The sequence below is a fragment of the Epinephelus fuscoguttatus genome, linkage group LG7 (genome assembly GCF_011397635.1).
Source record: "Epinephelus fuscoguttatus linkage group LG7, E.fuscoguttatus.final_Chr_v1".
NCBI lineage: Eukaryota > Metazoa > Chordata > Actinopteri > Perciformes > Serranidae > Epinephelus > Epinephelus fuscoguttatus.
The window spans coordinates 44,773,852-44,791,521 of NC_064758.1; the positions used below are offsets into that span (position 1 = coordinate 44,773,852).

The 17,670-nt window shown below is 40.2% G+C and overlaps 1 protein-coding gene across 1 annotated transcript; it reads right to left on the reverse strand.

Moving 5' to 3' along the window:
* Positions 1–9,107: 9,107 nt before the first annotated feature.
* LOC125892358 (galactose-specific lectin nattectin-like) lies at positions 9,108–17,653 on the reverse strand. Its single transcript, XM_049582329.1, has 6 exons — positions 17,552–17,653; positions 12,961–12,973; positions 12,636–12,730; positions 10,041–10,175; positions 9,694–9,805; positions 9,108–9,350 (listed from the first exon to the last, which is right to left on the reverse strand). The coding sequence occupies exons 1-6, from the start codon at positions 17,651–17,653 to the stop codon at positions 9,283–9,285; spliced, it is 525 nt and encodes a 174-aa protein (XP_049438286.1). The 3' UTR covers positions 9,108–9,282.
* Between the last annotated feature and the right edge of the window lie 17 nt (positions 17,654–17,670).

Here is a 17,670-nt window from a genome sequence, read left to right on the forward strand (position 1 = left end):
TTCCCCTTTTTAGAAAAGCATATTTTTTTTATCATTTTGTTGAACCACAGTCACAAACAAATAGTGACCACCAGCTGCAGTGAATGATTATTATTTCAAGGCAGTGACATATCCACTACATTAACCAAGCTTCATTCTGCAGCACATATGTGTTCCATACATTAAAAGCTATGAGTGTTCAAACATGGAGGAGTAAAACAAGAAAATATAACAAAGTATATTTATATAGCCTAAACAAACAGTTCATTCACTTCAATATGTATCTGTCTGTGTATGTATTTATGGTAACCATATCACACACACAAACACACACTAACCTACCTACCTGAGCCCCCAGCTGAGCTTTGCTCTGTTGGAGTTCTGCTCATGGAGCAAGATGTCTACCTGTATGGGACTGTGAATTGCTGAGAGGAAGTCTCTGACTCTTTGTACTTATGCACCCAAAGCGGTTAAGAGTAAGTGGCTGTCTCAGAGTCTCATAGCAACCCGGTCTCACAACAAAGTCATCAAATACCGGCACTTGGTCACTGACTCCCAGTGTCAGACACCAATGAAAAAGAGGTCCTTTCACTGTCGTTGTTATTGTTTACGGTACCCAGCGGCATCAGGGAAAGGTTGACACGGCGTCCCAGGATGTCAACAACCAACACACCCAGGGTACCTTGGACGTCATATCTCAACATGGGAAGTCCATGACCACACACTGATATGTGATGAGGTCTGAGTGAGAATGTGTTGCTCTGAGTGGTGTCCTGTTAAAGATACAGTCTGGTCTCTTTAAACAGATATCTGCATGCAGAATCTGTATGCAACAGTACAAGATTTTGGTACCACAGCTGATGAACTCTGAGCTTGGTCATCCTCTGACATTTCCTGTAGCGCCACCAGCAGGTCAAAGTTTTCACCTACCCTGTTATATATTTACAACATGGTTTGGTTCAAAAGCTAGACCTAAAATATTGCAGATACTGCCGTGTGTTTTTTGATTATCCTCAGGGGAAAATACAGCACGCCCTGTCTACAAACAAAATGTTCTTGGCTATTTGAGGTAATTTGATTGTTTGCTGGTGTCAATCTGCCTGTCTACTTTAATTATTTACAGGGTCATCTGTACCCTTTGACCCCCTGACAGTGGGCCTGAATACAACTGCACAGAAATACTTGATTAATAGAAAAAGTCCTGTTTAAAAACATACTTAAAGTACTGAAAGTAAAAATACTCGTTCTGATTCAGAATGGTTGAATTCAGAACAAAGTTTATTATATTATAAAATTCTGATTATTGATGCTCTTTGCTCATTCTCATCCGAGGGTCATGTCATTTTGGCAGCAGGCTGAGCAAGGTAAACCAGACGTCATTTCCCCTGTGACATTCCCCTTAATTATTTACAGGATATTAAAATTAATAATAAATCATTCTACAGTTTAAAACATTTTAAAATGTACTTTACCAACACCAACTCATGTCAGTTTCACTAAAACAGACATGATTTAACTTCTGATTTATTTAGTTATGGGATAAACTAAATCACCAAGACGGTTCATAAAAATCACAGATAGAGAAAATAAGTAAAGTTAGCGAGCATTAGCAAAGACTAAATCTCAGTAGTTAGCTTTCACCATATAAAGCATCAGCTCTTCAGTTGAAGTTGTCTAGTTGTGTTTCTCTCTGTGACATTTAAATGCTGTTTTAACAAAGGGTTTAAATTTCTATGGCATAATCATTTTGATATGGTAAAGCAGAAGCCAAGAAGTGAGATTCTGGTCTTAACTCAGTTTTGACAGAATATGTAGTTTGTAACACACTTTGTCTTTGTACAGCACAACACTCCTGCCAAATGTTTGAAAGTATGAAAAAGTGGATCCATTGTAGAATGAATCTTTATAATGGAATGGAAATGTCACTGCCTTTAAATGACTAATGATCATTCACTACAGAGTGTGGTCACTGTTTGTTTGTGGCTGTAGTCCAACAACATGGCAGGCCTGTCAGACATGTTTTTGAAAACGAGGAAAACTGCTGAGTTTTTTGCCTAATATGCAAATAATTGTTTAGTCAGAACACTTTCCATGACGTTAAAATGATAGTGAGGTACTGTGAGGCGTTTGTGTTGAACATCAGGAGCTATTTCAACAGCTGCAAGTCTGAAGTCACGCATTCAACAAACTGAGAGCGAACAAGATGGACACAGTTCTTCTGCTCATCACAGCAGGTCAGTGTTTGTTTTATCAATGTTTATTCTTCTGTTACAGCACTTTGATATATCCCTGTGTGGTACACATTATGATGCCAGCTGGGGAAAATAAAAGTTTGATTTGTTTTTTTCTAAATGAAATAGACCAAGTAAACATCATTTAAAGACATTTTCAATGAATATTTTATAGGGGTACACTTTTGGGTTTGTTACCTTGAAGCAACACAGTACCATGATGGTAAGAAATTAAACAACAGTTATTGTTATTGTTTAGAGCTGTAATGCAATTTAATATAATACTAATGGAAAACATTTCAAAAACCTTTAAGATTCATTATGGTTATTCTCACCCTTGTATGCAGTGTGGTAGGCCAAATAGTGGTGTCACTTGAGTGTCTTGTAGATTTGCCTCTCCTTGCAGTGTAGATTGCAGTGTTAGGGCTCACAGTGGGCTCACGTGGTGGTAATTATTGGGGTCTGGGATTGAATCACCCCGTGGTAAGTGCCCTGCCGACTTATTTACTACATAGGATATTGGCTTTCCATTTTATATTGTAGTTTGTACATTTTATATGGTAAAAGTTTTAGATATTTATTAATATTGTCAAATAAGTTATTTGTCCTAAACTTATAATTCTCTTTTTCTCAGGACACCAGCAGCAAAAATTTTTTTTTTTTTTTTAAAATAAACACTCGTGAACCGAATGCACATGTCCTGCTCTCTTTGAACCTGTAAAATTATATTTTGTCACCACGTATTTAGGTTAGGGCCGATAACAACCCATAGGTTTATATAGACATTGCATTGGTCTTAAATACTGTTTGGCCACATTTACATCAATAATTTATCAAACCAAACTATCATAAGATGAGAAGAGTTATATTTCTGTGTCTGATCATTTCTTTTACATTTGAATGCTTGTTTTCGCAACAGATGAAGAAAGAGAGACCGGAGATGTTTCATTGTACCAAACTGGAACATTATAAGCGTCAGCGATGTAACTTTAAGAATGAACACGTTTGTTCCTGGAAATCGCAGGCTTTACTTCATCAAGTCCAAAAAATGTTCACTGTGTGAGCTTTTGCACCATAATGAGGCAGATACTCTATCATTGCTGGAGGAGGTGATGACAGGTGTATTGCTCAGGGAGGGAAGTGTTGAGACACAAGTTGTTTGGATGATGTACCAGAGGCCGAGCAATCAGCCCATTCAGGACAGACACATTTTAAAAGGGCACTGCACTAATTCATTGAATTAATGCACCGCATTGAGCAGCTGAGAGTTTGGAAAGCAGCAGGGAAGATTTGGAAGCAATTCAGGGATGATTCTCTCTTGATGGGAGATCAAATGATCTTATGCTTATTAGTTTCTCTTCCAAATCTGAGATCAGGTCACTGGTGTGAAATGTTAACCCCTCCCATCAATAAAACTGTTTGGTTGATTCTTTACTTTAAACTCTCCTTTACAGAAGTTTTGGTTCCATGAAAACCACCATGTTAAAACAAAGCTTCCTATTGTTACTGTGTGAGCTCAGCATAACATGTCAATCAATGTAGATTTTAGGTCAGCTTCTTTGTCCTTTGTCTCTGAGTCTTTGATGAAAGCCAGAGATCATCCTGACCATGGGATACTGGCCCTTAAAAACAGATCGTATCTTGATGAACTGGCAGCTTCGTCACCAGTTGGCACTCAGCACTCTGTTGTTCATGGGCGTGTCTTAGCTGACCTGTGTTCTGACCCAGAGGTCACGTGTCCTCTGTGAAAGATGGAGAATTCAAATCATCATATTTGCAACACCTGAACAAGTAAAGGCCTATGATCCTGAAAATAAACTCATCTAAATAAAGGCGTAACATTCAAATAATTGTTGCCTGGAACCAGTTTGCATGATACCAATGAACTGTGCACTGTTCAGGTGTCACAAAGAGCTATTTCAACAGCTATAACACTGAAGTCATGCATGCAAATAAAGAGAGCAGTAAACAACAGTAAACATGGTGTGCACAGACAATTTGCCTGAAACCAGTTTGCATGATACCAAGGAACTGTGCACTGTTCAGGTGTAACAGAGCTACTTCAACAGCTACAACACTGAATTCACACATTCAGACGAAGGAATAGCAGCAAACAACAGCAGACAGAGATGGACACAGTTCTTCTGCTCATCATGGCAGGCAAGTGTTTTATATGTTTTATGGTATTTCATTACAGACTTGTGTTCTCGTGGTTTTGGTATGTGTCCATTGTCTTGTCTTTTGTGTACATGTAACTTTTGCTGCCAGTCTTGGCCAGGACTCCTTAGAAGAAGAGTTACTGTATCTCAATGGGACCCTTCCTGGCTAAATAAAGGTTAAATAAAAATACAAATACACTGATATATTGTTATGGCTACAGAGCTCTTATCAGAACAATATTATGATGCGCTGCAGTTATATGATAAGGAACATTACATCCTTCAGTTTATCACAAACATTTAAAATCAACACATCTTACATATATATAGTATAGTTAGGGCTGGCTCAGGCTTGCCTTGGACCAGCCCCTAGTTAGTCTGACTTAGGCCTTGTCTGCCAGGGCACCTACTGTTATTATACACATATGATTATTGTCACATATGTATACTATCAGATATTAATATACTTTCAACATAAAGTATATTAATATTAAAGGGTTTTTTTGGGGAGTTTTTCCTGATCAGCTGCGAGGGTCATAAGGACAGAGGGATGTCGTATGCTGTAAAGCCCTGTGAGGCAAATTGTGATTTGTGATATTGGGCTTTATAAATAAAATTGATTGATTGATTGATTGATCTTTTTGGAGCGTTGGAAATGATTACAGACAGTTTTCAATATTTTCTGACATCTTCTAGATCAGATTAGAATGAATAAAAATACATTTTATAATGTAAGATACTGTTACATAACACAACATAAGATGAGGTTAATCTGAAGGCAACTCCAGTGGGAATAAACACCTTTTTAAAAAGATGAGCTTTGATGTTTTTAAGAATCTTTAAAATCAATTTTTTCTTTCTAGAAAATGTGTTGTTTTCTCCCTGTAATGTTTTTAGAATACTTTAAAAGAATCATGTGGAAATATGTATTTTTCTCATGCTGTTACCTTATTAGGTTATTAAAGTTAATTAACCTTAAATAATTCAAAGGCCCAGTGTGTAGCATTTAGGGGATATATCGCCAGGAATTAAATATAATATAATAAGTATGTTTTCTTAAGTGTATAATCAGCTGATAGTCAGAATCCTTGTCTATTATGAGTTGTTTATATCTACATAGGGAGTGGGTCCTCATCTATAGACATCACTATGTTGCACCACCATGTTTCTACAGTAGCCCAGAACAGACAAACTAAACACTGACTCTAGAAAGGGTCATTCCTGTTTTGACGTCAACCACAGTTAGCAGCCTCTCCATGATGAAAAACACTAATTTGTAGTGTAAAACTGTTTGATTCGATGTTTTTAAAGGGTTTAAATCACCCAGTCTGTTTGTTTTGGAGAAGAAGAGACCTCTGTGGATAATTCAGCTCCCTGTAAAAACCTCCGGAACATCTAGATCTTAAGTTATAAGAGAAAATAGCTGAGCTCATTAGCTTGGTGGGCAAACCACCCATCTTCGATATGCCAAACCACATTGGAGAAACACTGATTTTTGAATGTGAAACAGCTTTATTCAGTGTTTTTACTGGTTTAAATCAGCTGGTCTGTTTGTTTTGGAGAGAGGGAGACCTCGGCGGAGAATTCGGCTCCCAGTTAAAACCTCCTGAACATTGAAGAAATTCTAACCAGGAGAAGTTTAATCTGGCTGCAATCTGCAGTCCTCACCGCTATCTGCCACAACTAAATCTTACACACTTTCCTTTTAAGTTACTTTTTATGTTACTGTAATATCTTCCAATCAAAAATGCCAAATATTTGCCCGCTCCAGATGCCAAATACGAAGATTTGATGCTTTTCTTGTGTCATTGCTGTAAACTAAATATCTTTTGGTTGAATTTTAGAAATAAAAGTGTGATTGGGAAAAATTACCATTTGCAAGAGTGAGTTCATGGATAAACTTTATATTTTAAGTCTTTGTATACTCATCTCATCTTCGAGGACCTACACTCTGAAACATGTCAAGACAACCGATCAGCACCAGCAGATAAATTCTTTATATTCATCAAATTATTTTTTTTAAGATTATTTTTGGGCATTTTTAGCCTTTAATGGATAGGACAGATGTAGTGAGAGAGGGAGAGAGAGGGAGAGAGAGAGAGAGAGAGAGAGGATGACACGCAGCAAAGGGCTGCAGGCTGGAATCGAACCTGGGCTGCTGCAGCAAGGACTAAGCCTTCTTGTACATGGGTGACCTGCTCTAGCTCAAGTCACTGACACCCCTTCATCAAATTATTCTAATCTATTTGATCACATTTCACACAGGTATGTTGCCATCTGTTAGCTTGGATATCCAGACTCAAAACTAGAAAGATTTGCAGAGCAGAGCAAATTTGAATTTGCTAGGGGCGGGGCATCTGGATTTCCAGGTTAGCCTTCTGTTGCTGCAGGTAAATGTTCAAACAGACCCTGGGTGGATTCTGTGAATGCAGCTGGGAAAAGTAAACTGACTGACTTGTACAAATCTCTCAAGTGTGTTGAATTAAGATGATTGGGTTTAACTTTGAACAAGAGGATTAGCATGAGTCAATAGGCCAAATGTGCTGCATTACAGGGTCACAATTTTTGTTTTATACTCAATGATCAAAAGAGCATGGACTTTCCTGTGCACATACTAATGTGCACTTTTGGTGTGAGGCTCCTGTTCATCAGTCATTTCATGGATCAACATGGGAATTGTCCTGTACTCAAACCCAGGTTGGGCTAAAGTGGAGTCCATCAACAGAGGTGGAAAAGAAAGTTAACATTAAAGGTAAAAAAAACAGATTATCGTTAAATTTAACAGCCCGGGCTATTAGTTGCTTAAATCACTGAAATCAACAGGCCTTTAATACCTTTCACACAAAACTGTTGCAGCAAAGCTGGGAAATACTATCAACTTGTTTATTTAAACCAGTATGAATATTGCTTAGGCTTCAGATAATATATCAATTATGAACCACTGATTTGATCTAACTCCAACAATCAGCACATTAGAGAGAGTGACGGCACTTTTTTGGTGGCACCTGGCATATGGACACAACACCACTTTATCCTGTTAAAACAATCCTCACAACTTGGAACATCAGGTCTGATTTTGCTGTATGCAAGCAAGCTTTTCTGTCTGTACTGACCCACAATCCTACGTGCAGCGGACGATACATCACATTGGCTGACATGCAGCGGGGGGCCACAGGCTGGATTTGAGCCCAGGCCACTGCGGCAGCAGCCTTGCACACGGGGCGCCTGCTTTACCCACTAAGCCACCGACGCCCCTGCAGTTATAAATTTAAAGTTAAGCTGCAACAACAGGCTGATCTTCATCTCTGTCGAACTCAGTAAGTGGTGTTTCTTTTATCTCCAAGGTAATGGATATAAAAGTAAAAGGGTCAAAGATCAGGGCATAACGTTATTAAAAAGCAGTATGTCCTGATTGTGTGTGTACTGCATGCAACAGTAGGCACTTTCTAAGGACAGCTGCAGTACCTATGAAAGTAAAAAGAAAAGGTATGTGATTTAGGACGCAGCCATTGGCTATTGTAGGCTGTGGGCAGGACATGAATGCTCCTGTTGGGTCACATGAGGTGTCAATCAAAATGTCAGAGTGCAGTGGCCATTTTGAAAAGTTTAGAATATTTCAAAGGATGCAGTGGCAGTCTGCAGCTTTTTACGGATGTAATAATGTATTTAGACTGAATATTTTACCGGATTTGCATCATCTCGACCCTTGCCAACGTTTGAGGACCGGTTAGTGGAACACAGCGAGGCTTCAAAGGTGAGCTGAAGGCTAACAGATTGTTTGTTGTTTGTCTAACAGACGCATTGGTTGAACCTGCTGTGGTTGTTGTATTTTGAAATGGTCGGCATTATTCACATCACAAGAATCTCTGCTTTACAAACATATGTTGTATAAGTGAGTTAACTTCTTAAATACAACAGTTGTTCACACATCATGAGTGTTTACTAAACAACAGGGCTGTCATATTGTCAAGAGATATTTAAAACAGTTGTGTAGTGACCTGATCAAATGCTGCTGCCTAAAAACAGTTTCACATATATTAGTGAAGTCTGGGACACAGTGTCACAGCTCTGTCACTGTGTTTGTACATCTGATGTATCTGCTTCCCAGATTAGCATCCAGATCGTATTATAGTGTGGGCACTACTGTCTTTATACCTGTTGGTACGAGTGCACATGTTGAGGTGTTACCTGCATGTTTGCTGTATGTGACAATGGTGGCTGGCTGAAAAGGTCTTGCATTAAGTGGATAACTGAGGCATGACATGCAAAATAACCATTTTACACAACACAGATCATCAGAGGAATACTAAATGCCTGAAAAATACTCAGAAGTTTTGTGATGTGGAGTGATTATCACACCATGCAGGTTAATGAGGAAGAGTTTATAAATAAAGTGGGGCTCGGAATGAAAGAGTGAAGAAGTGATGGGAAACTGATCAGACTTGCTCAGTGTGCACATATATGGTGTAAAATGGCTGATTCAGGAACAGCGTTGGTTAAACCTCAAACTGTGCCCATGCTCTTTTGTCCATTAAGTGTAAAACAAAAAATATAATGACAAGCACTCATGATGATCTTCTCCCCATCTAATAATCCTGACAGTTTACATGCTGTAGCACAGTTTGTCCTGTAGATAGTGCTCTCACATTGACTGGATCTCTTCATTCTGAGATGTTATGTGAAAATGTTTGAGAACAGTTTTTTGGAAACACTGAGCTTTATGCATGAGATGGTAATATAAAGAGGTGAGGCAGATTGCTGAACAGGATATATGTGTTTATTGATGAAGCTGAAATCAATTCAGAATTGTTAAGAGATCTTCCAGCAGCGATGTCGTCGAGGCTCGACTCCCTGTTAGAAGTGACAGTGGGGATGTGATATTACCACAGCTGATGTGTCATGGAGGGGAGTGATTACAGGTCTCTGGCACAAGCAAAAGATTTCTTCTGACCACAGGGTGTGTCATTGACGAAATCCTTTCCTGTAGACAAACAATGACAGCACGTCAGAGGGCTCTGCTATGTTTTTTACACTGACATTGTTTGCCTTTTCTCAATTAGGTAAGTGAAACTTTCTTTTTATAACACTCTCCAAAACCTGAGTTAGAACTGCTTCACTGTTGCAAATGAAAGCATGTATTTAAAAAAAAAAGACACAACCAAATTCAAAACCATAAAAACGGATCCAAAGTATGAATAAAACAAAAACAATAATGATGTATGGTTACACATTATGAGTTACAAAAGATCATTTTCATGTCTTTAGTACTGATAAGTTATTTCTAAAAATCCCAATCAAGAAGACAACAGATGATGAACTTTAACCTTTATAGTTGATCTCCATGCAGTGTTCTTTTCCACCACTGTTGTTGGGCTCCCCATTGGCCCAGCCTTTGAAGTCAAACGGTGAACCGTCACTGTTGAGCCACACACCCTCCTGAAAGAAAGGTTTTTTATATAGCCATGAACTTCACACATGATAAAGTGCTCTCGCTCTTGCCACTCCCAAGAAGGTCAGCCAACTTCCATGTAAAAAGTTCAAAGTAGCAGTTTTATTTTTATAACTTCAGAGAGGAGCAATGCCAAAAATAACAAACAAAACAACTAAGTCCAGATCCCTACCTTACCTGTCAGAAAATAAATGTGGAACGGTAAAGAATAGGTGGACTCACGCCTGATGAATCGTAGCTTCCAACCCAAGTGTTTGTATGTGTGCCAGTCACTCTCAGGATCACATGTCTGAAGGCTTTGTACTGCTCTTGGGTGTGGAGGGAAGCCAGATTTCCACCGAGAGTGGTGCAGAAATGCTGATGAGGAGAATAAAGTATGGAGAGAAAAAAAACAAAGTCAGAAAAAATAATACAGAGATGAAGTAAGTTGGATGAGCACAGAGAGAGTTACATTATGTTGGAGACAAAGTGAGAATGTGACAGAGATTGAGTGTGTCGAATTCCTTACATCACTACGTAAACCTTACTCTGTGTACTAACAGAAAAACCAACAAGGGTTTAATTAGTAATTGACACTTAAGCTGAAAATACACCGGCACCCGCAGCATGGCGTATCATGTGACGCACGTTAAGTGCTGCCCTAGCACACACTGGACACGTTGCACTGCATCTCGTCAACAGATGCCAATGCAGTTATTACAACTTTTACAGAAAGATCTGTACTTCCTCCACCTCTGCATTAGCTTAAAATCACATGTAGACAGCCACTAATTAAACTTGATTTCTCAACTGAACAGCACATCTCGATCACTATGACTCGCCAGGAAGTATCTTTTTGACGATTTTCTTTATAATGTTGGGTATTGTGAGTTGTTTTATGTCTTTATTTATTTCTTGACCTCAACAACAAGTCTCTCGTCATCCATTCTTTGTCACACAAGAGACACAGCAACTGCAAAGTTCTCTTTGCATCAATGGTGAGGAGAGGAGTAGAGCTGCTATAGGAGCAGAGTAATGAACTGCTACGAGAGCTGGTATGTACAAGCAGAGAGTGAGTGACAGAACTGCACGAATTGAACTGAGGATAATGTGGGCAGTGGAAGGAGCACTTTGAGGAATTCCTGAACCCAACCATCACACCCTCTGTGGAGGTGGCAGAGCCTGAAGACTGGGGGACTTTTGTCTATATCCCTGGCAGAGGTCACTGAGGTAGTTAAAAAGCTTCCCAGCAGCAAGGCGCAGGGTGCAGATGAGTTTTGCCCTGAGATGCTGAAGGCTCTGGACAGTGTTGGGCTGTCTTGGCTGACATGCTTTTTCAGTGTCGCATGAAGGCTGGGTATTGTGCCTGTGCAGTGGCAGCCCGGGGTTGTGGTCACTATTTTTACAAAAGGGGACCGGAGGGTGTGCTCCAATTATCAGGGTATCACACTGCTCAGCCTCCCTGGGAAAATTTACTCCAGGGTGCTGAAAAGGAAACTCCAACCGTTCACACCTTGGATTTAGAAGGAGCAATGTGGATTCCGTCCTGGCTGTGGAACAATGGACCAGCTTTTCACCCTTGTCGGGATGCTGGAGGGATTGTAGGAGTTTGCCTATCCAGTCTACATGTGCTTTGTGGACTTGGAGAAGGCTTATGACCGCATCCCTTGGAAAGTCTTGTGGAGGGTACTGCGGATTACGGAATTACAGGGAACTGGGATCATTGAAACAAGCTATCCGGTCCCTGTATGACCAAAGTGACAGCTGCGTCCACATACTCGATGTTAAGTCAGACATGTTCTCTGTGGGTGTGGGCCTCAGCGAGGTTGTCCCTTGTCACAGATCCTGTTTGTGATATTTATAGACACGATCTCAAAGCACTGCCGGGGGAGGAAGGGGTCTGGTTTGGGGACCTCAGAACTGCCTCCCCTTTTTTTTTTGCACATGAGGTGGTTCTGTTGGTTTCATCACACCGTGACCTTCAGCACATACTGGGGTGGTTTGCAGTCGAGTGTGAAGCAGTCAGGATGAGAGTCAGCACCTCCAAATCTGAGGCCATGGACCTCTGCTTGAAATGGATTGGATTGCCCCCTCTGGATTGGGAAAGAGTTGATGCCTCAAGCCAAGGAGTTCAAGTATCTCAGGGTCTTGTTTACTAGTAAGGGTTGAATGGAGCGTGAGATGGATTGGCAGTTTGGCACGGTGTCTGCCGTACCATCGTGGTGTGGAGGGAGCTGAGACGGAACGCAAAAACTTTCCATTTACTGGTCCATCTACGTCCCAACCCTCACCTGTGGTCACGAGCTTTGGGTAGTGGTTTAAAGAATGACATTGCGGATACAAGCAGCCGAAATGAGTTTCCTCCATTGGTTGGCTGGGCTCAGCCTTTAGAGATAGGGTGAGGATTGCAGATACTCAGAGGGAGTTCAGAGTAGAGCCGCTGCTCTTTTGCATCAAAAGGGGTCAGTCGAGGCTTCTGGCATCTGATTAGGATCCTCCTGGGCGCCTACAGATAGAGGTGTTCTGGGCACGTCCTACTGGTAGGAGGCCCCGGGTCAGACCCAGATCATGCTGGAGGGATTACATATCTCATGGATGAATGGACTTAGCGGATAGTTTTTAAATGAATCATGAAAGTCCACAATAAAATTCTGTGTATTTCAAACCAATCAAGTTTCAGATTCAGTCGCAGATAATTGTGAAGCTGTTTGAGAGTCTCACAGTATAAAAATGTTCATATGAGCACTTTTACTACTGAGTGGTTCTAGTACAGCTGGTTTAAAGCATACACCACAAATACAGTGTGTCAGTTAGAAATGACATCATTTCAAGACGTACCTCTGCATCAGCCCAGGTCTTTGGAGCGTGGTGGAACTGGTAACACTTGTTGCCAAATGGAGTCCAACCATCTGGGCAGGTTCTGCAGCACTCATCTGTAACACAGTTGAAGATGATTAGAAAGACAATCATGGAAAAACCCTCCAATGGTCCAAATCCAGTGGAGCTGTGAGAATATTGTCCCTCAGCTCAGTCTTTATAGACAGAAGCTTTTGAGCACAGAGCAATGTTGAAAATCATTTTTGTAGTCTTATCAGTAAACTGAAGAGCAGTCACAAAGTGGCAGCTACAGGATGTCACCTCCACCATTCTGAGAAGCACCAACCTTCACATGACGCCTGTGGAGATAAAGACATGATCTTTAGTATCAGACTCATCTTGGATTTGCTTCTATTTGTAACTTTAGATTTTAATTTAAAAATACAGATGGTGACTTTTATTTCTCAAAATGTGTTTTGTTCACTTCCTCCCTGTTGCAAAATATTAATAAAACATTCATATCTCATGTTGAAAACATGATGTTGGGCTGGAGGAGACACCAGAGGACTGGTTTATGTTAAGGTTCAGGTGTCTTAACAACAGAGATCTTTTTAAGATAAATATACATATTACTTACATTTGCTCCAATCCACAGCCCACTGGTCAAACAGAGGACCACAATGAGAAGAAGACTTGATGCCATTTGTGTGAGGACACAGGATATTAGTAATGCAATCTGTGAATTCAAATTACGAAATTAAAATTTGCTAGATTCTTCTTGCAGCAACATTATTTGAAAAGAGGATTTTCCCTTGACGTGAAAATTAAATGTAATAAACAGATAAAAAGGGGACATCGGTGGCTTAGTGGTAGAGCCCATGTACAAGGCTGTTCCCGCAGCGGCCCGGGCTCGACTCCTGTGGCCCTTTGCTGCATGTCACTCCCTCTTTCTCTCCCCCCTTCACACTTGTCTGTCCTATCCATTAAAGGCTAAAAGATGCCCCAAAAAATATCTTAAAAAAAACAAAAAACAAGAACAGATAAAAAGTATTTTCTGTAGCTATGAATGAGAACAGCTGATGCAGTGATGACAGGCAGGAATGAGAGTCTTACCTTGTTGTGATGATCAGGTGAGGTTGCACTTGCAGCAGTAGCAGGTAGCAGGCTGTCTTCAGTTTATATACCTTCTCTGTTGGTGTTCTGACTCCCAACACCTGTGGCGTGCCTGTCTCTGATTACAGGATACTGTTTACTTACTGTAATGAATAATTAGTAAAATATTGTCTGACGCTTGAGGAAAAACTGTAACGCTCATTATAAGAAAGTTAATATTAACAATAACTATAATACATTAAATTCAATAGGCACCTTTCCAAACACCTACGGTCACTTTACAGAGCATAGAAATAAAACCACATACGAACATGTACAAAACAGACGGAACAAGGGACATGAACTGGGCAGACACTATTAAGAGCTGGGATAAAAACAATACAACTACTGGGATACTCAACTTGCTTTGCCCAGGGGCCACTTTTGCAAAATGACAGAATGCCAGGGGGTAGTTAATAACCAAACATTAATTATATATATATAACCTTTATTTATTCTCAAGAGACATTGAGGTTATCCTCATTTTCAATGCCGTTGAGTTGACAAGCCATTAAAATACTGACAGTGATTACACACAACAATCTACATTTAAGAAGAAAGACAGTCATCTGAAACAATTACAATTAGAAACACAGTTATCTATGATTAAGGTCCTAAACTCTGTGAGTGAAGGGAGTGCGTCTAATTTCAGGATGTGTTGTAGTGCGTTCCAAGAGCTAGGGGCATCATAACAAAAGGCAGTCTTACAAATACTTGTATAGACTCGAGGAACTTTGAGTAGCAGCAATTCAGCTGAAAGGGTCATGTAGGTGCCTGAGTTCCACTCCAGCAAATTTGCAATATACGGTGGTAATTTGCCTAGAAAGGCTTTAAAAATATATAAGAGCCAGTGCCTCTTGCGCCTTTCCTCAAGAGAGGGCCAACCAACTTTTTCATACAGAACACAGTGGTGAGTATCATATTTATCACCAGTAATAAATCTAAGGGCTGAATGATAGACCGATTCCAGACGCTTCAAAGTTGAGGCAGCAGCATGCCTGTATCACCATAATCCATATTCCACAGATCCATATTTATAAGTAGAAATTAAAAAAAAAAGCTATCCTCTCTCATCTTTTACAAGCAAATCCAGTCACAGTCCTGCACAGACAACCTGCACGCATCAGGTGTACACAGGGGCATATCTAGGATTTGAGTACATTTGAGGCTTAGCCTGAACGTCTGTCAGGGGCCAGGAGGTCCTCCCCTGGTACTTTCTTAATAAATGAGCTCTGATCTGATGTTTTATGTTGACTCTAAAATGCATCAGACATGAACACAACCGCTTGCTATTGGCTGGATCTCCCCCAACATGAAATGGAACAGGGCCTTCCTGACAACACAGGCTCTCATTGGCTATGGATGGCTGTGGGCAGGACATGAATGCTCCTGCTGGGTCACATGAGGTGTCAATTAAAAGGTCAGAGTTCGGTGACCATTTTGGAGAGTTCAGATGTTTCAAAGGATGCAGTGGTAGTCTGGGGCTTTTTATGGATGTAATAATGTGTTTGGACTGAATATTTTACTGGATTTGCATCATCTCGACCTTTGCCAGTGTTTGAGGGCAATCAAAATGTCAATCGATGAATTACAGCGTGTCTTCATAGGTGTTAGTTGTAAGCTAACAGATTGTTTGTTGTTTGTCTAACAGATGCATTGGTTGAACCTGCTGTGGTTGTTGTATTTTGAAATGGTCGGCATTATTCACATCACAAGAATCTCTGCTTTACAAACATATGTCGTATAAGTGAGTTAACTTCTTAAACACAACAGTTGTTTATGTATGATGAGTGTTTACTAAACAACAGGGCTGTCATATTGTCAAGAGATATTTAAAACAGTTGTGTAGTGACCTGATCAAATGCTGCTGCCTAAAAACAGTTTCACATATATTAGTGAAGTCTGGGACACAGTGTCACAGCTCTGTCACTGTGTTTGTACATCTGATGTATCTGCTTCCCAGATTAGCATCCAGATCGTATTATAGTGTGGGCACTACTGTCTTCGTACCTGTTGGTACGAGTGCACATGTTGAGGTGTTACCTGCATGTTTGCTGTATGTGACAATGGTGGCTGGCTGAAAAGGTCTTGCATTAAGTGGATAACTGAGGCATGACATGCAAAATAACCATTTTACACAACACAGATCATCAGAGGAATACTAAATGCCTGAAAAATACTCAGAAGTTTTGTGATGTGGAGTGATTATCACACCATGCAGGTTAATGAGGAAGAGTTTATAAATAAAGTGGGGCTCGGAATGAAAGAGTGAAGAAGTGATGGGAAACTGATCAGACTTGCTCAGTGTGCACATATATGGTGTAAAAAGGCTGATTCAGGAACAGCGTTGGTTAAACCTCAAACTGTGCCCATGCTCTTTTGTCCATTAAGTGTACAACATCAGCATGCATTCCTGAGCAGGGACTAAGTTTCTCTTGTAACCAACTTGAAATGTCTCTTGAAAGTTAAACTATACATTTTATCCATGTTCTAACATTGTAACGGTGCCTAATCCTCGTTTGTTAGTTGAATGATGTTTTTGTTTTCCACTTTTGTATGTCACAGTATAAGTTAATTATAATTTCATGTTTTTAATCCCTCATTTAACATGGAGTCATACTGCCATCTTGTGACTATAGTTAAGAAGGGTTCCTATAAGGAATCCCATATTATGCCTATATTTTGAGTTGAAATATAGTTGGATTGATTAATCAACTTGTCTTTATTAAGATGTGTTTTTTAGTATGTTGATGCAGTTGCAGACTAGTTTGTAGTGTTTGTGCACAAAACATTTATACTTGTGTTCCGCTGAGATATGCAGTATGATAATCATATTAAATGTAACTTGATGTTAAGAGCCAATTTTGACCACAATGGGAAGAGTATGTGTGTATCTCACGTAACATGTTAAAAGTATATAATCTCACAAAATAAAGTTTAATTAAAGTTTATTAAGTTTCCTCCGAAATAAAGTAATGTCTAAACTAAGAGACCCGCCTTACTTGGAACACGCCCCCTCAAGCTGGTGGGATAAAACTATTGAGATCAGCGCATCTCCGCACTTTTCTTTCCTTTTTACTTTTCTTTGTACTTTACACTTTTTCTTTCTGTTGCCGTCCCTCCTTCTAGTGATACTCTTTATGCCTGAACCCGTTACGCTCTTTTTTGTCTTTATAGATGGGGCAAAGTGTGAAGGGGAGAAAGAGAGGGGGGTAATGGCATGCAGCAGGGGGCCACAGGCTGGAGTCGAACCTGGGCCACTGTGGCAACAGCCTTGTGCATGGGACACCTGCTCTATCCACTGAGCCACCGACGCCCCCCGTTACACTCTTAAACTCGGTTCCTGCATAACTCTTTCTTTTCTTATGATCAAAATTATTTTAAAATTTTAAGTTTTGCTCGACACATCCAGGATTATTTTGTCTTTCCTGAGGTTTCTTTATTTTTGTTTGTGCCTTCAGTAACATTGTACCTGAAACGACGAAGCCAGCCAATTGCAACAATTTTTTTTTAATGAATTTAATAACTTTGATAATAATATCAAACGACCAACTAGATTGTTTTCACCATTATTATAAGCGAGTAGCCATAGCTAAATAGATGAGTTTCTGTTCAGCTTGCAACTCCGTCAAAGATTCATCAGATCCAGCGGCTGCCAGCCACTTGTCCAAGTGTCTGCAGAACAGGGACTCTTTGGTCGAAACAAGAGACTTTCCGCCTCCTAAAATCACCGACGTGTAAGGACCACATAAAGGACACTGCCTTAAGGCTCCACCGCCCCTCACTGCTGTGTTCCAGTTTGTATCACCCTGCTGGAAGGCTGTGAAGTGAAGCTGGGAGTCGACAGCGGCAGTCCGGGGTCCCTGAGAAGCATCCAGCTGAGTCATCTCTTCTCAAAGTCGGC

Excerpts from the sequence above, each read along its gene's own strand:
- LOC125892358 (XM_049582329.1), bottom strand. The coding sequence starts at position 17,653 with ATGACTCAGCTGGATGCTTCTCAGGGACCCCGGACTGCCGCTGTCGAC. Across the intron at positions 9,806-10,040 it reads GAAGCTACGATTCATCAGGC|GAGGGTGTGTGGCTCAACAG; the intron begins GTGAGTCCACCT and ends CCTTTCTTTCAG. Across the intron at positions 9,351-9,693 it reads CATGGAGATCAACTATAAAG|GAAAGGATTTCGTCAATGAC; the intron begins GTTAAAGTTCAT and ends GTTTGTCTACAG.